The sequence below is a fragment of the Rissa tridactyla genome, chromosome 10 (assembly GCF_028500815.1).
Source record: "Rissa tridactyla isolate bRisTri1 chromosome 10, bRisTri1.patW.cur.20221130, whole genome shotgun sequence".
Taxonomy (NCBI): domain Eukaryota; kingdom Metazoa; phylum Chordata; class Aves; order Charadriiformes; family Laridae; genus Rissa; species Rissa tridactyla.
The window spans coordinates 7735403-7760732 of NC_071475.1; the positions used below are offsets into that span (position 1 = coordinate 7735403).

General features: G+C 42.3%; 1 protein-coding gene across 1 annotated transcript in view; it reads left to right on the plus strand.

The window, feature by feature from the left end:
- The window catches only part of PTPRG (protein tyrosine phosphatase receptor type G), a 415060-nt gene that overhangs the window by 364344 nt on the left and 25386 nt on the right, over positions 1–25330 (plus strand). The window contains exons 14-15 of the mRNA XM_054216618.1: positions 6424–6515; positions 19101–19192. Of these exons, the coding sequence (XP_054072593.1) occupies positions 6424–6515; positions 19101–19192 (184 nt within the window). The remainder of the gene's footprint in view (positions 1–6423; positions 6516–19100; positions 19193–25330) is intronic.

Sequence of the window (25330 nt, forward strand, 5' to 3'; positions counted from 1 at the left end):
TCAGAGGATCGGGAGAAGAGGATTTTTAATTTTGTGGAGAGCTGTGTAGTCAGCTGGCAAATTTAGGCCATAAATATTAAATTAGCTGTCTTTCTGTGTCAAAAATCCCTAGTCTCGTTTGTAGATTAGTTTTTTAGATGGACAATTTTACTAGTGGTGTGTATTCTTCATCACAAATACTGTCCCAAAGTTCTGTCCACCTTCTCTTTTTTCCATCTGCCTTTTCCCAGCCTTTTTCCCATCTTTATTTCTCGATGTTACTGCAGAATGCGTGGTTGTGAGTGTGTGTGGTTGGACTGGTGATTAGCATTTGGATCCTTTTAGCTTTTGTGGGACTGTGTGGGTGCGCAACAACTCACTAGTGTGAAAAACCGTTTCTCCTTGCCCCGAGGAAGTCCCCTGAAAAGGGACAGTCTACTTCTCTCTATTCTGTCTAGGAAAGGATGCCAAGGACTTGGCACACTGTGAACTTCTGAAACCTACCCATGTACTGTCTAGACCAGTATCCAGTTATCATATCTGTGCAATGCTTAACGCTGCTCAAGAAGATTACAGGCAGAAATTGCTTTGTGGGGAGAAGGTGAATCGTCTTTGGGAGGGATATGCAGGAGAATTAGCATTATATTGTAGGGAAATTTTCCTCCTTTTTCAGCTTTCCTTTATTCTCTTGGGTTTTATGCATTCCTGCTTTGTATATCCTCCCGTAGCTCAAGTTCGGTCAGCCTTCACTGCCTTACTGCTCCAGCGTAGCATAGGTTCTTTTATAACTCAGCTTTTGAATTCTGATCGTTAAGCGTTAAGACCTGGGAAGGAAAATAATTGTAGAAAATTGGGGCAATATAAGCCATTTTCTGGCCAAAAAAAGGAGTAAATGCAGATGCCCCTCTGATACAATGAAGGTAATATCACTGCTCCATGCTGGTCACTTATTCATATTCATAAGATCAGCTTTTTTCGTGTGGTTTTCTCTTCTCTTTTTCTTCTTAACGCTTGAGTCAGTTTTATTGCTCATAAAAATCAGTGACTGATGACCCCAGCTAGAGCAGTGCAGACTGCAGACAGCTGTTGTCCAGGCTCCCATCCACTGCTCTGCTGGTGACATGGTCGTGATTTGCAGCGCTTCTGTTGTTCCGTAGTCTGCGGCTCTTTTCTGAGGAGTCATTGCCAATTCTGACAGTGACAAATACTTGCCAAGGAATAGTGAAGCTAGTTTAAAGTGCAGAGCCATGTGTTACCAGTACACTTGACTGCATACATACTCTGGTTTTGGTGCCAGCAGAAGCCAATCTTAATTGTGTCTCCTGGAAAACATGCAAAACAGTTCAATGAGAATCTGAGGCATCTTTTCTTCTATTGAAAGTGAGAATGAATGTGCAGAGGTAGTGAAAGGGATCATTTCCTGTCTTTGGATCCTTGTTCGGGAGTTATTTGTAGACCCTCCCGTGATGGAGGAGCATGGTGAATGAATGCCTACATCCAGGTTGCATTTGATGAAGGCTAAGCCATGTCCTGGCTTAGAGGTCCCTTACAGATCCTGGTTTGACTCTTGTTCCATCTTGCCTGTTCTGCCCACCAGCTAAGGACTGGGTGTGGAAGTAGGGTGACTGCAGGGCCTATTGGCTTCTTCATTAATAAACGTACGTTCTGCAGAGCCCCTGTCTGTCGGAGGCTGTTTCTGGAGGAAGGGTACCCAGAGGACAAGGTTTGCCCTGCTCTGACAGTATAAATGGGCCTCTAGGATCCTTTCAAACCATCTGCCCCTGAATTGGTCATGCTTTAGGAGGTAATGACCCAAGAAGAGAGAGTTGCAAGAAACCGGGAGCCTAGAGCTCCTAGATGCTATTAGAGAAATTAAGCAGTATAAATCTGGCTAGCCTTGGAGAGGGAATACGTGCTGCTTCAGCCAACAGGAACGCCTGGAAGAAGGAGTAGGTCCCTAATGAACAAGGGAGCAATGAATGTGCCAGTCTCTTCAGCGTGTGAGGCAGGACGCGGCTCTTGGGTGTCCCCAGAAAGTGAAGCATTCCCCTGTGATTTTTTCCTCTGTTCAGTCTGTGTCGCGGTGGCTTCAGCCAGCCGCTGCGGAGGCAATCCCTTGCCCCTCCGCAATAACCCCTTGCTCCTTCTCTGCTTGCCTCAGCTGCTCTGGAGCAGCGCAGATCCCTGTCGGCACAGATCAGGGGATGCTGCCCGCGCGAGACCGAGTACCGAGGAGTAAAGGCCAAACGCTGCCCTCAGAGCTATTCCCAGTACTCCCATTGACGGCAGCGCACGCTGTGTGTTTGTATTGGAAGGCAGTATTAACTAAACACTGAGGCGCTATCTTCTACACAAAAATAAAATGCTTTCAGGCCATTATGTGATCTGGTTCTCCCTCTTGCTTTTAGATGAGCATAAAGGAGAAGCTGCTTGAGGTTTATTAACGAATAACCAAGGAAACCTGTTTTGAGTGTCAAAATCTCATGAGGCATCTCTTCTTCTACAGAAGCTAATCTGGTATTTTGCTCAGCGGAGATGGAACAAACATTTAACCCAGCTAATCAGGACCATCTCTTGGCATATTTTTATGTGTGTGGCTTGATAATAAGGTGCTGCTGCTCTGGACTTTGCATCCTGTTAGCTTGCTTTAATAACCCGCTGCCAGTATCTCTGCAAAAAGATTCTGGGCAGGGGGATGCTCTCGCTCACGTTGTTGGCTTTGCGTTCCAGACCCTGCCTCTGCTCCTTCTCCAGGGAGATGCTAATCTCGAAGTGTTTTACTTTCTGCATTTTGGTCCATATGTGACAACTGTGTGTCTGATCACCACAATCTCGCACAGTTATTGTACCCCAGGGAAAGGGAGCCGAAAAAACATATGGGGCTAGAGAAAACGGTGTGCTTCACTGCACACAGGCGTATTTCAGAGACAACAGACTCTTTGGTATTTTGCAGGAAAGATGTGGGCTCTCTGAAATATTCTGGAAGTGAAATCAGGGCTGTAATCTGCTTTTCCTCAATCAGGGCTGCAGAAATGCAAGAATTATTCTAAAATTAGTGTTTCAGTTGTTAAGATTTTAATAATCATTTGTGCCATTGACAAGTCCCAATTGCTCATTCACTAAAGGCTGCGTCTGTCAGAAAAATATCTTTTTTTTTTTCTGCTGATGGTGTTGGTTTCCTGAGCAGATGGGCACACAGGTGCAAACACCTGCACGTGTATACACACTGGGGTTCAAAGTTACAGGCTGAAGTGCTCATGTGAAAACAGTTGTAGACTTGCACCTTGTCTAGCCCTGCATCCACTCCCACCTCTCTCCATGGCTGCTTGGCCAGTGACTCGAAACAAGCAATTTTCTGCTCTTATCCTTTTCCTTTACCCGTCCCTCCCCATATACACACACAGATTTACTGCAGCCTCTTGTAGCCTTAGCAACTGCTGCCACTTAAGTTTTGTACACGGAGGGAAAGGTAATGGGTAGGGGAAATGCCAGGGGAGAGAAGGGAGCATCCTAAAGTGGGGGAGAAGGCGGATACTAACTTGTCTGAAATGCCTTTCAGTAGCCTCGATCCAACTATCAGTATTTATTACTACAAACTAGAACATAAGTTTGCAAAAGGCTCTTCTAGGGGGCAGGCATTTCCTAACCCAGTCAGTCCCAGGCTGGAAAATGGACATTATCCAAACTGGGGGCTTGGAGGCATCTGCCCGGTGCCCCAAGATGCATGGATCGAGAGGTGCAAGAGTGGGAAACAGACCCCGTAAGCAGAACTTGCTGGAAAATTCATCCAGCGATTTTGTGGAACCTATTGTAAAAGGTCTTTTAAAGATCAATCCCCTTTATCCTGCTTTTGAGCCTGCATAGTACTGTCAGTGCTGCCTTCTGCTGTCACTGGGAGCCCCCGAGACGTGGAGGGAGTCACCAGGACAGGGATGTGATGCCCTGTGCACAGTGAGCTCAGCTGTAGAGGCTAAACTTGGAATATTTACAGCAATTATGAGCAAGTAGGGAAAAAAAAAAAAAGAGTTTGAGAGGCATGTCTTCACCTGATGTGCCAGAATTCAGTATTGTAAAGTAATGAATATGCTGTATTATATATATGTACACATAAGACAAGAATGTATATTAGCATGATGTTTGTGACTTGAGAAAACCTTTAGTCAAATTCAATGGTGATTGCCTTTTTAGAACAACTACAGAAGGCCTTCCAGGAATAAAATTCAGAACTGTTAATGACATTAATGATTGCAGAAAACTTTACTCTGTGAAATATTAATTTAATACATTGTTATTCCAACACTGTGCTCAGCAGAGATATGCTGGACTGGGTATTCAGCTGTCACCATCGTGGGCCTTACAATATCAGGCAATGTGATTATCCAACACAATTACGTGTTTTGAGGCTATTAAGTAAAAGCTTTCTTATGGCTGCATAAAAAATCATAATGCCAGCCTATCACAGCCTCTCAGAGTATAAAATAACAAATTACAAAAAATAATTGCTTTTCTTAAGTATCATCAGCTTAAAAATACCCTGTAAATCCCTACGTAAAGGTCTGTCTTTTTATCAGACACCTTCTTAAGGCCTTCATTACCGGGAGAAGCCGTTCAAGGATTTCTGTAGTATTGACTCAAGGGAAAGAGCCCCAAATACATCAAAATCAGGAACATTTTGCCTGTTTCATATTCATAGTTTCTTCTTTATGTGTGACTGATTTATTCTGCTGCGTGCCCCCAGGGTGTGCATTGTCCAAAATAAAGGCTGCCAAAAAAAAAAAAATGAGAACGGGGAGCAAGTAGGGTGGGGGGAGTTCAGCCGATGTTTTTAAATGCTGTGAGACTATTGCACGTCTTGCATCCTCGTGTGTGAATTCACCTTATGGTGTTTCTTAACAAAAGCGTGCCCCCTAAATAAATAACTTCAGCACAATGCGAGACATCGTGCCTGAAAATAGAAAGCTGCTCCGAGACAGTTACTCCATGCTGTGAAATCTGCTCTCTTCTGCTTCTGTATTGTCTTAAGTTGTACCGGTGCTGCCATCACATGTGATTGCATTATAAAGCACTGGGACTGCGTGGTAGGAAGTGCAAACACATAGAATGCGAGTGCCCATGATTATTTCAGTTTCTGGTTTCGCCTAAGAGGGTGGTTTGATTTTTCAGTGACTTTTTTGCTCTCTGGCGTGTACAGATGTTGAAAACAAAGGGAGCAGAAATGGCTTTGACGATGTCAGCGAAGCCGGCTCTGCGGAGTGGGCTCTCCGTGGAGAGCACAATGCCCGACTTACAGAGAAGCAGACTGCGAGGCAGAAAGTTATAAGCCACGATGTGCAAATATGTTTCAGCAAGGGAACCGGCAACTTGACAAAAAGGCACCGCTCACCAGGCCGCCTGCAAACTTTGCCCAGGTGTTGAGGAGCAGTTCATTCAGGGCTGCAATGAGGGGGATCTTTCTGCAATGGGAAGCTATTGTTAAGCGCCCCGACAGATGAGAGCAGACCCTTCTCCTGCCACAATAGCTGCTCACACCAAGCAAGACTCATTAAATATTCAGTTCCAGCCTCAAGCAGCTCATTAAGTCAGCAATGAGCAGTGACGCTGGTGTTGGAAAACCCTGCCTCAGTTAACATCACCATGCAGAGTCTCCTCGGATCTCTTGATGTTATTCTGCCCAGTACCTTTTCTGTGATGACCAGCTTGTGCTCTCTGCTTTGCATTAAATACAGGTAAAAAAGAGTCAGGTGGATTTAAGTTCTCCTTTTCTTTATAGGCCTTTTCAGAGACGAGTCCTGGGGCCCAAGCTAAGTGGCTATTGCATTTTTCTGTAGCAGCATATGTAATACAAGTTTGCAGGAGGAGGATGGGATGAGGGTGATATGGCTTTAGCGTTAAAAATCAAACAAACAAAAAACTGTAATGTTTGAAGGATAACTTTCATAGCGGAACATCATGATGTGCAGCAGTTACAGATGCGGTATTACTGTCTGTTGGCTGTTACACGGCAGAAACTTTTCCAGTAGTGTGTTTTCCCTGGAAATGCTAGTGTCTTAGGTGGATTTTGGCTTGAACTGTATGCTGAATGTTTCTTGTGTGCAAATTTTCTTTCTCAATGATGCGTTTGAAACCTGTTTTGCAACCACTGACTTTTGTGAGTACAATTTCATATTCAATGGTACGTAGCAATACTATACAGAGGCATTTATGATGGCTGGATGTCAGATGTCAATGAATTAGAGCACACCAGAATCTGGAATTAGGATTGTAACTGTAGAAAATGTGCGTATGTTTTGATGCATCAATGTTTTAAAACTATAACGTCTGAAAGTATGGCGCAGAAATGGAACAGAAACAGAGAAGCAGAACACGTGCAAAAGTTGTCAGCTATTTTTTCAGAGGGCAGTTTTTCACACCCTGAATCTATTTTTCTTCTTTTTCCTTTAACAGAAAGTGTTTTCAGACTGCCCATTTCTATGTGGAGGACAGCAGTTCCCCCCGTGTGGTCCCCAATGAAAGTATTCCCATTATACCTATTCCAGGTAAGATGGGCTTAATCTCCTGTGTTTGCGCTATTTGGAGTCTGTTTTAATTACATAAAGAAGGTTATGCTTGTGATAAATCATGGGGGTTTGGTAGAAATTTGTTGTATCTGTGCTGCTTCATTTAATTTAAGGTGCTTTGCAATGAGGCTCTGAATGCCAATGCTGTATTTTTCCATAGGCACCTCTCCACATTACTTTAATAGAAATTTCGGAATAACCTTTGTAAAATGTCAAAAACATGAGCAACACTTCTTAAAAACGCTAAGGCATTGCATCCAGGGTGAAACCAGCTGCTCCATCAGGGCAGGTTATGGACGAGGGATATGCAGCTCCGCTGCTCTCTCGAGACTGGGGGACTTGCCCCCCGCTTTTAGCGTGTGCAGAGGTGGGGTCTGCTGCTTCTCGGGGAGAACAGCAAGACACAAAGATACGCAAACAATCTCAAGTCCTAAGCCATCTGTTAATTTGGTATTAATCAAGTTACCAAAGGTCAAATTCTCCTCTCGGCTATACTAAGAGCGAAGCTGGAAGCAGAGGTAGCACTGTACTCGCTTCATGAGGCATTTCCCCTGGGAATTATTAAGAGCAGGATCCAGCTCCCTTTAAGCTGCGACGACAGAGAGCAGCTTGGCGTTACAGTGGCCTTTGCAGCTGCTGCCATGTTTGATGTTGCTCAGTTTCACAGGCAGAATTAAGATACTGAAATTGTTGTATTGACCTCAGTCTGTCAAACGCTTGTACTTGTTGCTTCAAGGTGTTTTAAGTTTCCTTGTCATATTCTGTAATTTGTGTTGTTGGTCTAGGATTCAATCTGCAGCTAATTAGATTCATTTTACCAAAAAGCAATCAAAGCCATTTCCGAGACACTGAAAACACACGTGTCCTAGAACACTGAAAGAATCCAGTTACATTTTCCTTGATTTTATTCATTAGACGTGTAACTCCTTTCTAGAAAGTCTTTCAAAGTACCCATGGGAACTAATATGAAAGGTTAGCTATTACATTGCTGCAGAAAACGTTAGGCAGTTTGCCTGGCAGTCTGATCCTGTGCCACTGAAAATGAAAAAAAAAAAACCATGCTGTCATCTCCTCTCCTTTCTATGGCAGACTAAGATGTGTGTCCTTGCCACCTCATTTCTTTAGCAAGGAGCCACCCTTCTCCTGCAGGGTAACAGATGGGAGGTTTTCGTCTTAGATCACCTGCAATGAATTTTCACAAAAGAACATAAATAGTTGGAGAACCTCATTCTTCCTACTCTAAAATCAGGAGCGCTTCCCTGTTGGGGCCGCTTTTGGCAGGCAATTTAATGGTCCCACCGTGCCTGCTCTCATGTGATACCTGCTTAGAGCTCGTGAGGAAGGGGAGGGTGGGCTAATCCAGGGGATAACGAGCAAATGCAGGGGGAGGAGAGAAATTCTCCCCTCAGAGAGAAGTCTCTTTGGCCAATGTACAGCTATTTTACTGTAATTGAGACAATTTTTTCTTAGGTAAAGAAGCCATCAGAAAGCTTCATCTTTTCATGCCGCAGTCTGTGTTGTTGAGACAGTGGTTCTTCCCCGTTTCATGGGGATGTTTTGATGGTCGGTCCTTTAAAGACTGGATGGCATTCATGTAAAGTGTAATATAGGCTGAGGAAGTTCCATTAAAACTGTGCAGGTGGCAGGTACAGTAAGTCCAGCACATGCACTAGCGCTTCTCCAGCAGCCATTCTAGCATGAAACAGCAAGTGACTGAGAACAGAAGAACACTGCCTTTTGGGGACATCTTCCCATGACTAGAACAAGCCGAGCTGTTGGACCACAGCAGCTTTGGGACGGACATGATGCTACCGTCACTGCAGTGCACGCTCTGGTCTGCTCAGGCTCGGTAAAGCTAAGAAAGTGCTGCTCACCCCTGATAATGGGCACTGCAGATTAAGGCACCTGCTAAGCAAGTGCTGCAAGACACCTTGAGAAGCTTTGTAGTTAAAAATCTGCAGGCACAGCTGATGAGCTCTAAGGCACGTGAAGAACTGGGCCTTAGACAGAGGTTTAGTTTAGTTGGATGCAAAGGTGGATCCAGCCCTCAAATTCCCAATCTAAAGACAAGATTTTTGTGGATATAATGGATGTTTAGACACCTGCATACAGACATACAAATGGAGGCACCGTAATCTGAAGCTGAATCATGCCCAGAAGGTCTCAAGAGAGAATGAACTGATGAACTCGAACATCTTGGCACTGACAGTAAAGCTATTCAGGCCACCAAAAGCCAAATCACCCTCTGGAAGTGCCTCTCTCTGTGTATATTAACTATTACCTGTACAGGGAGTCTGTAATGAGGGTCAAAGCTAGTAGAGATAAATTCTATGTTGGCTTTCTCCAAAGATGGGAGATACAGCCTAGAAAGATCTTGAAGCTCTCCTAAATATTTTCCTTCTTTGGAGATGTATAAGAGGCCTTTTTTCCCCATATACCTGTTGCTAAATGACAGTCTTCTCTGACATCAGCTGCTGCTCCCACATAGGCAGCCCACTGAAATGCCTTAAAAACATTAAATGACAAAATTCTTCTTTGAACTGATTGCAACTGATGAAATGATAAACCTCTGAACTTTTCCTCCGGAAGCTGCCGGAGGGTGTGAGAAAGTCTTACTTGCCGTGTTGATCCTAGAAGCAAAATATAAGTGGCATTTTCACAGAAGCAAGTTTTTCAAAGTAACCTTGTTATCTTGTGAAACCTTCTCCTTACAAAAGAAGGAACCATGCATCTACCTCCTACAATTCAATGGGCCAACTTCTGCTCTCAGTTATGTGCAAGCAGCCGCACCGATGGCAATTCAGAGCCATGTGTCTAAAGACGTTTAGTAGATCTGCCAGGGCCCATCTACAGCATGCGGTGAGCTGCCGGTTGGAGGAAGCTGAGCAGGTTTGGGTTGGCTGGTCCTGGCCCAGGTGTGGGGTGGCTCTTCCAGGTGTCTGGGAGCCAGACGCAGCGATGTCCTGATGCAGCTTGAGAGGTTCCAGAAGCGGCGCTGGTGTCTCTGCATGCCACCGCTCTGCTCCCTGATGTGTCGGCACGCTCAGAGGTAGCTTTTGTGTTTATTTCTGCACCACATTCTGCTCTTGTTTGGGCAAGCCCTCTGTTTTCTCAGGTCTATGAACACTAAAATCAGTCTGCGAGCTACCTGCAATAAGCACACAGTACAACTTTTAGGTCCAAAATCTAAAAAAATCTTCTTGTAAAGGAATGATTTTACCCATTTTCTATTTCACTTCCCATGGCGTACGTGCTTAATTATTGTGCATGAAGCCACATCACCCATAGGCGTGTGCCTATCTGTGCAAATTTGCTCTGAGACCCAAATCATTATCATTATTCATAATTATCTGCACTGCTTGATCTAGAGAAACACAGGACAAAGGAGATATCATTAACTGAGTCACCCACTGGATATTACAACTGAGGTATAAATCTAAACTCACATAAGCCTTGTGCTTGACAGTAATGCATCTGTAATCAACGGCAGATTTCTGAAACTCCCCTGCCATTCAGCCCAACAAAATTATTTCTTCGTATCTTCTCTCTTTGCCTCCGCGCTCAGTTAATTTTGGCCACGTCCGTATCATCTTTGTCTGGATCTCGTCACTATATCATTTGGTCTTGGCAAGATCTCTTTGACAGCAAACCAGCTCCTGTTCCTGTTTGGGTTTGGTTTTTTTTCCATAGCTGGGTCAGTATCTGCTTAAAACATTTGTGGACTTGATCCTTTTTGGTAGAGTTGGATAAGTAAGAATAACAGCAGCATCATAGCTGCAGACCTGTATGTTTTGCAGCACTGCAAAACAAAATGCATCCCTTATCAGTTTTCCTTTCTTCTCATCACAAGACCTGCTCCACAACAGCAATGCCAAAGTGCACCTCTGTGCAACTGAGATGATATCAAATAGTGGAACTAGCACAAATTCCACTTCTACCCTCCTCCTCTTCTCCTTTGTTTCAGAGCTTTCCTGCTCTCGGGTGGTGTGTTGTTCTGCATCTTGCTGTGGCTTTACTGGTTCCTTGCCCAGCCCATGGGCACAATGGATGCCGTGGCACTGGTGTCAGCAGGACTTGTGAGATCAGCACAGAGACAGTTGAGGCTTGAACCTATGTCAAAACTCTGTGTAGTCTTGACCAAAGTCCAGAGAAACATGTCTCATAAAGAACACAATGGCTGGCCAATGCAGCTGATTCATGTAGCGTATTATTCCAGATGTCTTTCACCATTTTTAGTATAAGTAAAATATCTCAGATGTGATGCCAGTCATTTCAGCTGTGTCTGGGCTACAAGACTAAGGAGCACTTCCCAGTTCTTGGGTCAAGGTGTGTGTGGTTTTAGGTTTAAGTGGCAGTAAATTAATTTTTTAACTAGTACTGGAGTTTATTACTAGTGTATTTAAACTAACTTGTGGCAGAATCTGATGGAGAAACATTCTCATGCTTCTTCCAGAATGACTCAGTGTGGGTGCGTGAGCTCAGGACATAGTGGAGTAGCCAAGTACGTTGTAGTGGAAAGGTGTCTTGACCACCTCATGCAGTCACGCGAGGGTGTGAATGCCAGTGCAGCGATGATCCTCCTTCATTTCCCTCTGTCTTCTCATAGTTACGAGAAGGAGTCCCATCAAGTGTCCATCTTACTAACTCTTAGCTTCTGTTAAATCTCTGCAGAATTTTGAAATCTTCTTCCTTATTCCTTCAATAACCATGGTTGCCTTAACCTTTCCTGATGAACACCAGAGGTTAGATTTGATACAGTTTTTAACAAGCTCGGTTCCTGCACTTCTGACATATTCTGGTAGCATCCACCCTGCGTCAAACTGTTTCTATTAAGAGACTCTAATAAGAGGTATCTCATTGGACAAGGAAACTGCGGGTTCCAACAGAGGCTTGGTATCTTACTGGTTTCTGCTAAGATGTAGCTGTCTCAAGTTGCATCCCAAGAGCTAAAGAGCAGAGCACCAGGACAGGTCTGTGGCTGCTACAGGGACAGTGTACTGAGCGCAGCCATCCTCTGTGCTATAGGCTGGCGAGGTACAGGGAAAAGTGCTAACTGCAGCTGAGGACTTATTTCTCAAGGGCATGAAGCTCTTCACTGAGCACAGAGGTAGTGCTCTTCAGCTGTTTAAAACTTTATTTCCACTTTCTGCTCCCTGCGGATTTATGTTCCAGCACCATATTGTGAATTGTACCTATCTTCAGCTTCAATTAAATTTGTGAATGCAATATTGCAAACACAGCCATCCTGCGAAGCCAAGAAAATATCAAGGTATTTTAGGGAACATCCACTTTCCTTTTTTATGTGCTACCAGCCCTGCTCCTGCAGCATGCTGAAGAATTTGTGGTTTGATATCTAATCATGATACTCAGAATGGAAGCTTCAGGAGTTGGCTAAATCACCTGAATACATGTTTTCATGGTGGCGATGTGAAATGTGGACAGATCCTTTTCTGAGAGCCATCACATTGGGCTGCGGACAGTCCTGAAGTTGAACCTTCATGTGCTTACATGTAAGGCATGTGTGTAATTGATGGCAGGACTGGGACCTGAGGATGGAAACGTGTGAGATGAAAATTGTGTTCCTTAGCAGGCAATACCAAATAAGATCATGTTTAATGTCTGTGCTAAAGGAAAATTCACATTATTTCATTCTCTTGGACTGAAATTGGTTTTTTGCTTAAAGGGAAGAAGTGTATTGCTATTACATTTATAATTAATGATAACCTAATCTAAGATTTGTACAAGCAGATTTAAACTGAGCTCTTATTTTGACACATATAAAATTTTGTCATTAACATCTTCATATTCCTGACTGACACATGGCTAATAGCATTGTAGTAGATTAAATCTTGAAGCAAGTGAGATGAATGTAGCTACAATATTACACAGGTGATTTTTCATATTCTGCTTTTTCATGTGTCTCCCCTTTATCAGAAACCTGCCCTTGTGTTTATTTGACTCGATTATAACACATAGATAGCAATTATCTTGCTGGAAGGGCTTCTGTGTTTTTCTCTCAACATGCCCACATATCCAGGACTTTCAAATGTATTCAAAGTGTTTTCCATGCCTTTTCATGTTGAAAGGTTTTTTAATTAAAAACAGTACTTCATAAACACATGATTACAAAAATGTGAGCATTAATGAGGAATAGATCCCCAATAACCAACTCTTAGTAATTTATTATTTATCTTAATTTATTTTAATTTATAATTTGTCTTAATTAGTGAGATCAGTGACTTCAGGAGGATGCCAACCTTCAAGGGTTTCAGTAGGTGGTTTGAGCTCCTAGAAAGAAACCTACAGCATTGCCTTTTTAGTATTTACGCAGACATGATCTCCACAGAAAGCAAACACCTTAATATTGAGGGGTTTTTATGACTTTGTTTTATTATAAATTAATTGATACTCATGTTATACAAATAAAACTGTGCTTATATTTCTGGCCATTTTTTATACACCAAACAATGTGATCAGTCAGAAAAATTAATTATTCCAAATGAAACGCAGTGGCTTCAGTTGCATTCTTATTTGAAATAGTTAAGAAAGGAAAGCCAGTATACTGCAGAATTAAAAGCTCTGACTATATAAATGTGTATAATTCAAATGCATTAAATCTAAAGTGGTTTGAATAAAACTGGGCACTGCCCTTTTTTACGTGTGGAATTACTCGTGGAGTCCAGTATCCGCATAAGTTAGGGCAGGATCTGGCTGTGGAATGTCCTGCTCAAACATTTCAAATTCAATCAGGGCCAAAATTTGAGCTGTGTGTGAAGTTTCCGACCCCTATTAGTGCGTGCACTTCGGAGTGTATGCTCCATCTCTAGGTTTAGAGATTTTTGTTTAAGCTTTTCTGTAGAGGTGAACACCTGACCTTAGTGGAGTTGATAGGAGTTTTTCCATAATCTCTACTGGGGCAGAATTTTACCCAAGGATGTGCTGTCAATCCTTGCAATATTCTTTATGATCAGCCACTCTTCTAGAGACAGACCAAATACAGACATATTTGGGCTTTGCATCCCCATTTAGCACTGAGTTGTGCGCACGCTCATATTGCGTGGTACAGCTGTGCAGATCCTATTTAAATCCGTGGTACGAGTGCCCCATTGCGCGTTGTGGAAATGAATCTGTTGGAATCACTCTCCACATGGTTCTGCTGCAGTGCTGCATGTGAAGGCGAGCTTTTCCTATAGCTCTGCAGCCTTCACTCTGATACGAATTGCACCTTATAGAATGGCTGTCAGACTCAGTTTTAAGTAATATGCATCCTAAATATTGATGCTGGGTATTCCAGCTGCTTGCAGAAATTTTCCATCCCTCTTTGTAAAAAATAAAAACCCGTGAACCACACTGAACGTGGTTAACAAAAGAAGAAATATTCTATAAGAAAAGTCCTGGGATTGCATTCAATGTTCTCTCCAGCAGTGGAGAATGAGAGGGTGGAAGATGAATCGACATCCCAGGGTTAAGTGCTGCTGGGAACAGAAAGGTACTTGTTTCCTATGGATATGGGAAAACTTTCGTCAGATATCTTATTTTTCAGTGAGTTAAGAGGTCAAATCCAGTCCTACTATAAGCCTACTGGTAGATATTTCTTTCCAGCTGGGAAAACTTTTTTGCAGAAGATGAGAACTGTGAGGCTGCTCTATTGAGAGTGGATTCTCCAGGATTAATGTCACTAACAATGTCCCTGGTTTCATGATTGTCATAAGCCAGGTTAGGTTTGTGCGGCCTTCAGAAAGGGCAGTTTCCCTGTCACTTCAGTGTTCCTCACGGTAATGAGTAGGATCAGCCCATCTACCCCACTGACAACTAATCCTTCTTCCGCTTCCCCACAAATCAATTAATCCTTTCTTATAGTCATCAGTCAGATCAGCAGACGGATTCAGTTCACTGCTGAGCCCCACAGGCGGGGAGAGGGGAGTGGGAGAATCCCCTCGTCCTTTGGCTGAAGCCAGCTGTGAAGAGCACGCTGAGAATTGATGGAGGTGCTTCTGAGACACAAGGGATGGCACAGGGTTGCTGAGCAGTGCAGTAAGTGGCTGCTGTTGGAGCAGATGGGCCAAGCCACGTGAAAGCTATGGCACGTGAATCCAGGTGGCTTTGCAAATGAGAGACTGAAGTGCAGTGACTCACAAACAAATGGAATAAGCTTTCACATTAAAAGTAAGGCGTAAGATACAGGGAGTATATTGGATTTAGTATGCTGGGTAGGATAATAGCTGAAAAACAGAAAGCATTTACAAACAGAGTGAAAGACGTAAGATAATCATCTTACCAAGACTTCTTCACGTGTGTCAGACATCTGGTCTTCAGAAGCACCAAAGATCCAAACTAGACAAGGGTAATATGAGGAAGCACTTTGCTTTTGACCTTCTGGATTAATTCCTGACCCAAAACCATCTATTCCAATCCAATGCCACTAAACTATCCAGTGAGCTCTCAGGCTGTAAATGAATCGAAATGAATCTGAGATCTTATTATGTGGAAATGCCATCTCTGATACGATATCCCATTTTATATTTGAAATTGGCCCCTATTGCTTTAACATTACAAAGGCAGCTTATTAAGTGTGAGATAGGGGAAAATCCTTCCTGGTAGGATTACTAATTATCCAAATTTAAAATGTAACCCTCTTTGAACTTTATTGTTCCTATACGCTTCGGGCTTTTTTGAAGGTGGCTGTCTTCTGAAGGAACATATTAAGTATTCTGCATTGTCAATTGCCGTTTCCTAGAAAATGAGGTGTAAGTGAAGGTTTTCCTCTTCAACCATTTTTTTAAACAAACTCGACTTTCTTCTTGGCATTCTCCCTTTGCGGCAGGAAATAAGCTGCACAGTGGTCCCCTTCGGTTTCGTGTTTTTGATACTCATCTCAGGTGCTTGTCTTGGACCAACAAATGAAGATGGGAACTTCACCAAAGTGTTAAATATTTAGCATAGTAATTAAACATACCCCCATGTGTCAGCTCGAGTAGTGTCTGATTATAAAAAATATTCTTGTCAGTTATATTATTCATAATAATAAATATATATACACATAATGGTTTTAAAGTTCTGGAGACTTTTGCCTCTGTCCATCTAAGATTGCGTGCTTCTCTGCATAACACAAAGGGTAAGTACATTAGTATGGTGCCAGATTCAGCTCATATTTTGTAGTGACATAAATTCAGAATCACTTTATTGATACTGATAAAACAGATGGTGAAACCCAAGCTAGACAGAACTGTAATTATATCTGCGGTGTTAGAGGTGAAGGTATGTTATTAAAACATTTCCCTCTTCTCTGAATAATGTATAGGTCTTGCAAAATGTAAGCATCATACCGACAATATCAAATGTCACTCTGGCTTTTGGATGGGAAAAAGTATATGGCGCAAAAGGGAATATGTGCAGAAGAACTATGAGAGCTCCTAATTAGCCATTATAGGATTCCATTAATCTCTTCAATCGACTAAAAGAATTATAGTCATTGAAGTCCATTTGTCTTAAGATGGAAAGAAGGCTTAACCAAAGCCTTTGGACTGAAGATAGTGCAAGGAAAAGCACATTCCGTGCATCTAGCTACATCTGTTGGTTTTCTTAGAGAAGGCCACAGCCATCTCCAGATAACGTCAGAGCAGATATCATTCAAGAGTGCTGAGTATATTAGTATATATTTTAACAGAGGTCCGACAAGCTGCCCGTGGCTAAGCATGAATATACCCCAGCTAAAGAAAGGTGTGTTCCTGGCTGGGAGTTTGGAGTTGGAGGTCACGAATAGAAAAATACGGGTCCAAATTGCTTGAGTACGTTTCTGTTTCATTGGTTAGTGTAATAAACAGTATCTTACGTACAGCTGCTTTCTTGTGGTTATGGGCAGGGAACAAGACAGGCGTGCAGCCGTGTCCTGCCCGGCTGCGGGCTGCCTGTCCCCTCGGGACTGTGCCTGTCCCCTCAAGGGGTGGCCTCCGCCTGGCTTCTGCCCAGGAGCTGCCAGGTCTTGCATGGTCAGTAGGACCATGTTATTCCAGCAGTTTGAAAGCTGGAAATCATCAGCGATTTTTTTGAGTTTCTAACGTTTGTAATGCCCTGATTTTAATCTTCGTAATATGAAACAATTACATTTGCTCCACCATGGTTTTCCTGAGTTCATGGGCAGCTTCAGCAACACAAGCTTCCTCCCACCCAGTGAGCTCATATGTCAAGAGTATTCCCTATTTAATTTACTTAATGTTTAATTGTTGCCCATGATATCAAATAGGGCAAGAAACTGCATTGGGTTAAGGCTTCTGGAGGGAATCGGAAGTGAAAATGCAGAAGAGGAAAAAGGGAGGAGAAACAGTAAAGGACAGTGAACAAGAGAGGTGAATTAGCAGTGGCTGTAAAGGTGGAGACACACTGCCACCATGCAGTGATGATGATAAAAAGAAAACTAACCATATTTTGCCATGGATCTCTGGTGCAGACCCATCCTTGAAATTGGTGGGAATTCAATGGACCGGAGAGCACGGTATCTCTAATGTATTTTTTGGCTCACAGATCACAATTAAAATTAAATTCTGCCTTCTGCAAAATTAAATTGGACACACTGGTCTGCTGCAGTGAATCCTTGATCTTGGTTGGTCTCAGTTGAGCTAGACTACTCAAGAAAAAAACCAAATGATAACTAGGGAACTTTTCTTGTGCGAGTATGTGAAATTGCTATCATAGCAGCAGTTATTTTTAAGGAAATCTAGGGCATATGGGTTACTTTTCAGGAGAGGAAAGATTGTTCTACAGGCTCTCACTATTGACTGCTGTTCCTATAGATCATTCCATTCAGGTTTCTTGGCTGCAAAAATATTAATACAAATGTTGTTATGAGATGATGATGTTCTCAATATTATATAGTATAAATGTTATCACTTAAATAGCGTAAAGTGCCAGTATTTCTGCACACTGCAGCTTTTTGCTAAGATGAGCATACACTTGTCAAATGTTTTGAAATCTGTATTATCCAGTAAATGAGCATGTGGTTAATTAAAGTAGCATTACTATGCTGGGAGGTGATCAGATTGCAAACGTATCTTTAGCAATTGGCTCTTGTAAATAAAATCGAAGAGAGCTGATTGAAATCTGAGAATGTCGGTAGACACAAAAAGCTACCTTAGAGCATTACCTCATAAAATAAGAGTAGAGGAGTAATGATGTGGTCAATATTAACTGCCATCAGAAGGAGAGAAATCTGATTGACAGGGATCTATAAAATTCTTGCCAAACTAGAACCTCATTTACACATACAGATCTTCCTACCCTTTGCTAAGAAAAGCATATGTGACAGCTTAGAGGTTTTAGCTGCCAAAGATCTTTCACTCTGAATACAGTAAATGTCACATCTATTTATTTATCGTTAAATTTTGCTAAGTATCTGTAGAAATATTTGGATTTTTTCTATCATAATGTAGATGTTTAAAAGTAAAAGAATCCAGATTATAATGCAGCTGTAGCACCAAACCATATGGCTGCTAAATGGGAGCAAAAATACACCACTGAATTACTGGAAGTAAACATAAACTGGATGCGATCTTCAGAAGAATATTAAATGGGATATATAAATACCATAGTATTGCCATAAAATCATGCAATCAGACAATAGTAGCCATCAGGCAACAGATTATTTCACATGCTGAAACTAATCACGGTTGTATAGCAATTTACATTTCCTAAATGCCAGGCTGAAAAATATTAACTAATGAATCTTGGCAAGCACAGTGTTTCTACCAACTGCAGTGGTGGTTATAACAACATCGAGGCCTTTTTTGAGAGAGAAAGGAAGAGGAATAAGGCAGCCATCCTGCACCCCAGCTTTATTAGAATCTGTCCGGAGTCCCAGGTGCTCAAAACAGTCTTGTTTGTCTTTAATTCAATTCAAGCCTTTGACTTCTTTCTTTTACAAAAACGTCCGTGGGTGATTTATTGGTATATTGGGTGAAATTTGCACTGTGCTGAGCAAGAACAAATGGTCCAGTGGAATACATATTCAATGTTATGCATAGTGTCTGGCATGAGAGAACTCAAATTAATGTGGGTGTTGTGTTGCCTGTTCTTTTGCTCGGAGACAGTTTCGTGGTAAGTCCATTTGGATTCTACATCGTTGTGTAAAACTAACTTTCAGCAGAAAAGCCTGTGTCTCTGTCTGGTAAAAACTTACCGGGGCAATTGTCAACTATACGTTCATATTTCGAGTCCCTTCTGTTCTTTTTATACAACATGGAAGGAGAGGAGGCCTCTTCGTCCCATCCACAGCCATTTTCAAACTGCAAACAAGAACTAAATGATCCCTGAACTTCAGTTGGACTTCGTAAATTATCATGGGGAATAGACTAGACTCCCAGTATTCACAACTGCAGTGCTTAGAATTAGAAATATAATACGAAGAGTTTACTTAAAAATTGGCCACATTCATCAAGGTTTCTTATTGTCACATATTGAACTAGCTCTGCCCTTGGAAACTCAGATTTAAGTGATATTGAGTGAAGACTTTATGTCTTGAAGTTTTATGTTATACATATAGCAACTCTGAATATCTCTTTCTTTCTACAGATGATATGGAAGCAATTCCAGTCAAGCAGTTCGTTAAACACATCAGTGAGCTGTATTCTAATAACCAGCATGGGTTCTCAGAAGACTTTGAGGTACGATTTAATGATCCGCCAATAAAACGTTGTTTTCCTAAAGTTAATTGTGTATTAATAGTTAGGGACCATGCGACATCTGCGTGATGCTGTCATGTCTGGTAAATGCAATGCTCAAACGTATCAGAAGAAATAGGGAAATACTAATTTGCCACCAGGTATGAGCAATGTGGGACTGGACATTTACAGGTGCTTTCTAAACACCACAGATTTGGTGCCTTTAACAGGGGACCCTTCTACGAATTTTTTAAATGGGAAAAGCTGCCTGCAATCCCCTCAGGAATGACATGAAGATAAAAACAGATGTTTTTAACTCCAGGCTTTTCTTATACTCTGCAGCTTATTTTACTCTTGTTGGCCCAGAATTTGCTCCTCTTAGTCACACTGAGAAGTCACATGCCCCTTGAGTAGCTCAAAAGGAGTAAAGTAGGGCTCACTATGAGTAAGAGTAGTAGAATTTGGTCTTTTGTGAAAACCCAAACTACGGGTCGATTCCTGGAGTCCTTGTTCATCCTCTGTTCAGCCAGGAAAGATAAGTTGTTGGTTATTTTGTTCCAGTAAAACCAAGGAGAAAGGCTTCAGGATTTACTTGGCAGTATTTACCTAATGAGACTATTTTAAACTCTGCGTCTTGTTACCTACTCAGGACAGATTCTGAGCTCTAAATCTGCTATAAATTGGAGGTAATTCCAATGAAGTGTAAACAGTTTTTCACCTCTGGTTTACCAATGCTGTATTTTGCGAGCACGGTAAACATCATGCAGTATGAGATGGGCTGTAGAGTCAGGCCTTAATAAGCTCAAGCCAGTATTGTCTGGCTAGTTCTTAGGCATTTATTTCATTCAGCCTCATCACAGTCACTGCTGAACTTTTGGAAGTATTGAGAAGCAGGAGGAGCCACAGGAGATTGCATGGAGCTGTGCTACTGGCGTCCCCGCCAGCAAAAGGTGCGTTTGTGCGATGCACGTGGATGAGAGAGGCAGCTCTGCTTACAAACAAGGCAATGAAACAAAATTGGTGGCCTGATATCTACAGCTTCTTCGCTTACTGCAGTAAAGACAAGACTGTATGCAGGAATTGTTTTTAATGGGATCATTTAAAACATTTATTGTTGCTGTTTGGTTACTGTCTATAAAGAGTGGCTGCTTTGTCTGATGCCCAAAAGCCGTTGTGTAAGTTAGAAACATTTTGTATTCATGAGGAAGGCAAATGTGTAAGGTGTTAAAGTGATTTAGTTCAATTGACTGCTGGCTGGATGGCTGAGCAGGAATATTGAGGCATTTAACAACGTTGATGGTATTCAGGACAAACATTTATTCTCCAGAGAGTAGAATTTGATCAGGATGATCAAATGCGAGTCACTCTTCTCAATTATTTATGAATTGCGACCCCAGTGCTATTCATCACAGCTGGGTTTTACACCATTTAATTATTCAAAATAATCAGCAACACATCTGTAAACTTGGTCTGGCTTTAAGCAGGCTTTGCTTCAGCTGTCGCAAAATCACTGCTATTAACAAATGTTGGACACCTTCCGCCCATGTTTTAGCAAAGAAAAACAATGCTTTAATAGCCCTATTTTTTCCCTTCCTCCTGGAGCTCCCTGCTGCGAGTGCCACTCCGTGGCAGCCAGTCGGGAGAGATGCTTTGGCAAATTAGTCCTGTTCTGGGGAGTGCGGGGTCCCCTCTGAAGGGAAGTTAAACTCCGCCAACTGCACTACACACGCCAAATTCTGTTCTCCGTGCTGGCTTAAAATTTGGAGCATCTCCTTTGAAGTCAGTATAGCTACTCCAGATGTATTTCTCTGTAGCTGAGGTCTCGACTTCTAAAGAGTAATGAAATCTCCTAGAGTAAGGAGAAGGAATAGGAGCAAAATGATCACTGTCTGGGATAAACCAGCCGGCTCCCTTCGTTGTTTGTGTTTTGCCCTGCTGACACCTCGGAGGCCTGATTTTCTTCCTTATGGTTGACAGTGATGGGACAGAAGAGTGAAACCCAGGATTTTTCACAGAGCCTGCAGGTTAAATCTTTCTCAAGTGCCTAAACTGACTCAGAGATCAGAATCCCAGTTTTGAAAGTGGCTGAGGGATAGAGGAGCCTGAGGTTACATTTATACAGCAGCTCTTGGAAGCGGCCAGCAGTGTAACTTCTCACGTCTGGTCAGATCCAGCCATGGTGTATGTGCTGGAATCATATCTGCCAGCTAGAGTGAAGGCTTAGCTAATGTTTTATGGAGAAACAGTAGGCTTCCAGCTGAAACAGAAAATCCAGTGTCACAGGTCTGCTCGCCTTGGGTGGAAAGTACCACAGCCATATCACACCTGGGGAACTTCTGAAAAGAGGTATTAGGTTCTGCAGTCATATGGACTTTTTACAAAACATCTGCTTTTTACAGCTAAAAGGAAGAGAGAAGAGGGATGGCAAGGAGATGCTGAAAAAATGTGAATAATACTATAGAAAAAATGAATCTTCCCAAAGATAGCCAGTGAATGGGATTTTTTAAAATGAGAAAAGGATCAAAAAATTTCTTCAGAAGTTTCTGTGGGAGGAGGTTTTGATGGTGAAACCTGTGGAAGGAAAGACTAAGCTACGCACACGCATACTCTGCCCAATGTAGAAAGTAAACATTCCCTATTTGTTTGTTGCTAGTTTTTGGTGTAAGTCTCTTCCTGTGTTTCGGGCAGCGTGCCGTGGGTTGTATTGAGTTGGTTTTTACATGAAGAAGATTCCTTTGAAAGTGAATCGTGTAAATACTCCCTTCTCTTAAAATGAGCTGTAATTACAGGTAAATATTTTGTGAATGTGCTTAGGAAGCGTTTTATGTGCAGAGGGAAAAAGGACTTTGAACTCACAAATCTTTCCTTGGAAAGTATATCCAAAATGAATCCTTATTCCCTTTGGGTAATCATAGTGCGAGTAGCCAGCTTTATTGTCTGGTGATAGCTGGGCTTTCTTGTATATACAGAGTTGTTAAGATTTCCTTTGAGGCCTATGAATTTTCAATTTTTGATATAAACTAGAAATATAAGGCCCAATTTAACACTGAACAACAACAAATAGCTTTTTAAAATAAAGTCTGCAATCCTGCATCACTAGTGCTGGTCTCTGATATTACTCTTTGTATTCCACCTTGGAATTTGTTCAGCCAAATACTGAAAAAAGTCCAAGGGGGGTCTTTGGCTTGCTCTGGGGCAGCTCCAGCACCCTCCTGCTATGGCACAGAGGGGGAGGTTCCACATTTTTACAGGGCAGCACTGGGGCAGGGTTTAGTGGCAAGACTGAACAGAGATTGAGAGGCGTCCTGAGCCAGAGATTATATCTACGCCTTGTCTAGCCAGAGATTTTCTTGGCATCATTATCTTTAATAGACTTTGATAGATCTTCCGCAAATTTCTAATTGCCTCTTCAACCCTTTTAGACTTCTGCATCCCATGGCAATGAATTCTACAATTTGTTCCACAAGAGTGGACTTCCTTTTGCTTTTAACACGCCTAATAATTTCTCTTGGTGCCTCCTAGTTTTTGCATTACAAAGTACATCCCTGTTCACTTAAATGCCTCGCGTGATTCTGCCTGCCTCACTCGTATTCCACCTTAATCATCTGTTTTGAAATCTGAAGTCTATAAACTATTTAATTTGTTTGTTTGAGGAATCCATTTTAGACTCATGATGACTTATTCCCTCTGTACCTTTTTTTCTTCCTTTACCATATCCTTTTTGAGACGGCAAGACCAAAACTGTGCACGGTATTTAATGAGTGGGTTTACTGCAGCGTTCTGCGGGAGCAAAGTGATGTTTTCTGTTTGGTTTTTCTATTACTTTCCACCTTCCTAACATACTATTTGGTTTTTAACAACTACTGAGCACTCAGCTGACACCTCCAGAAAACTATCAGCTGTGACCCCAAGGTCTCGTCACTGAATGGCAATAGCAAATTGGGAACCTGTCAGTATGTATGTATAGTTAGGGTTGCTTTTCCCAAATACATCACTTTGCATTTATCAACGTTGAATTTCATTTGCCATTTTATCACTCAGTCACTCAGTATTGCAAGATTGTTCTGCTTCCCTTCACAAACAGCTTTTGTTCTAATTATCCTGAATAATTTTGTATCATATACAGACTTTGTCTCCTCTGCAGTCCATTTATGGATAGAATTAGGTCCCCGTAAGGTCCCACTGGTGAAATCTGAACACTGACAATTCGGGGGCTGCGAGTCCCACCTTTAACCTGTTGGTATATAAGGCGAGTTTTCCTTTTGCTCGAAGACAGATCGGTTTTTTAAGTAACGTTTTCTGAGAGGCCTTTTCACAAACATGTTGGAAATCCAGATATGCTATTCTCTTTCAGACTCCTTATGGACTTCTTCAGAGACGTCTCCACAGTGTGTTAGAGGCGTTCACTAGCTCTGCTGTTTATTACAGCGTCTAGCAGTTCGCCCCACAGAGAAGTCAGATTTAGTGGGCTTTGGTGCCTGAAATCCCTTCTGGATCTCATTTTAAAAACTGACGTTGCATTTGTCATCTTCTATTCCCCTGATAGCCTGACCACATAGGGTGCCCTCCAAATTCTTGTTTCAAAAAGAGCGTGAAGTGCCACCTCCCACGGTAAAGCTTTTCACTCCCTCCCCCTGGCCGGTTACTGGAATGACACAGTAAGTTTTTTGAGTAGTCGTGTCCTTTTGCTCTGAGAAAGGAACACTAAGCCAAGAAATCACCTTCCATCCCCAAATCTGTGAATTTTTATAGTATAATGTAGTATTTGGATTTTTTGAGATCAGACAATTTTACTTCCCTCCTCCCTAATTCGGGAGTGGGTTGGTCAGTGCTGCTGCGGGAGTGATTAGAGCGGGTGAATGCAATCTCTGCAGACCTCTCCTGCCTGTGGCCGTGTGAGTGTAATGATTCATTGCCCATTTGGAGTCTGAACAGGCTCGCTGAACTTGGAGGCAGGCTGTCTAGCTCCCTCATCACATAAATTGAAAATATCTTTATACTCCAGTGGCACCTTCTTCTAAATGTCCTGAAATGTAAGAAAATAACATAAATCTATATCTTCAGTGATGTGGCAGGGATTTGCTAACGTTACTCTCGTGGTTGCTGCTGTTCGGGGCAGGGGTCACTAGCTCTTTTTGACCATTGACCTCAGAATGTTATTCTCCAGCGAAGGGCTGCGTTCAAGACAGATAAAGCTGCGCGTTGCACGTTTCTTGAGACACTAAAACCACTGTGTAGTTATACTGGCATCCCTTACAGATTAGACACAGCTTACACCAGACACATGCTTATAACTGCATCTACACCAAGGAACTTGGCAGTAGAAAGATGCCATTTCAAAAGCGTGCTGCTAGCAGACATTACTGCACTGGGAAATGTTTTATAACCCCGGCCCAAAACTGCCATAATTTTGAGGTATTCTCAGCCTGTGCACTGCTGTACTGAAACTGAGGGGAAGCAGCACTGTGAAGCTGGAGGAGGAGGGATTGCTGCAGAAGAGGGTCTTCTGGAGTTCTCTGTTCTTATCTCACTGCTTGACCTACCCTAAGAAAATGGCATTGTGAATTAAGGGATAAAGTTGAAGAGAAGCAACAAAGTTCAGACATATGGGTTTTCTGTTACTATCCATAGTACCACGGCCATGTCCAAAGTTTCTGCCTGGAAGGCCCGCTCGGAGGAGCCATAGGGCAACGCGAGGTTTCGGTGGGACTCTGACACCTCCCTGCCTAATGAAGGGCAGGACACCGCAAGCAAACGGTCCTCCACCATCCTCTCCTTTCGCATTCATTTACATGATTTTCCAGCGCTCTATTCACGATTCCTCCACTGTTATTCCTGTATTGAGTCCTTTTGGTTTGTTTATTTTTCCTTTCTTTCTAGGCTGTCCCCAGCTCACCTCTCTCGAGTGCCATCTGAGAGTTTATACTAGTGCTAAATTATTGCAAAAATCCACACTATTCCTGTGGGATGTCTTCAGATACTATCTGCTGTCTCTGTTGGTATGCTGTCTTCATGTTTGCTGTGATAAAACAAACAGCAAGAGCACTACCACAGAATTCTCTAATTTGGGATTAAAATGATAGATCAAAAATGATTTTAGGGGTGGATGAACTAGCTGCTTTCATGCTGAAAAATATCACC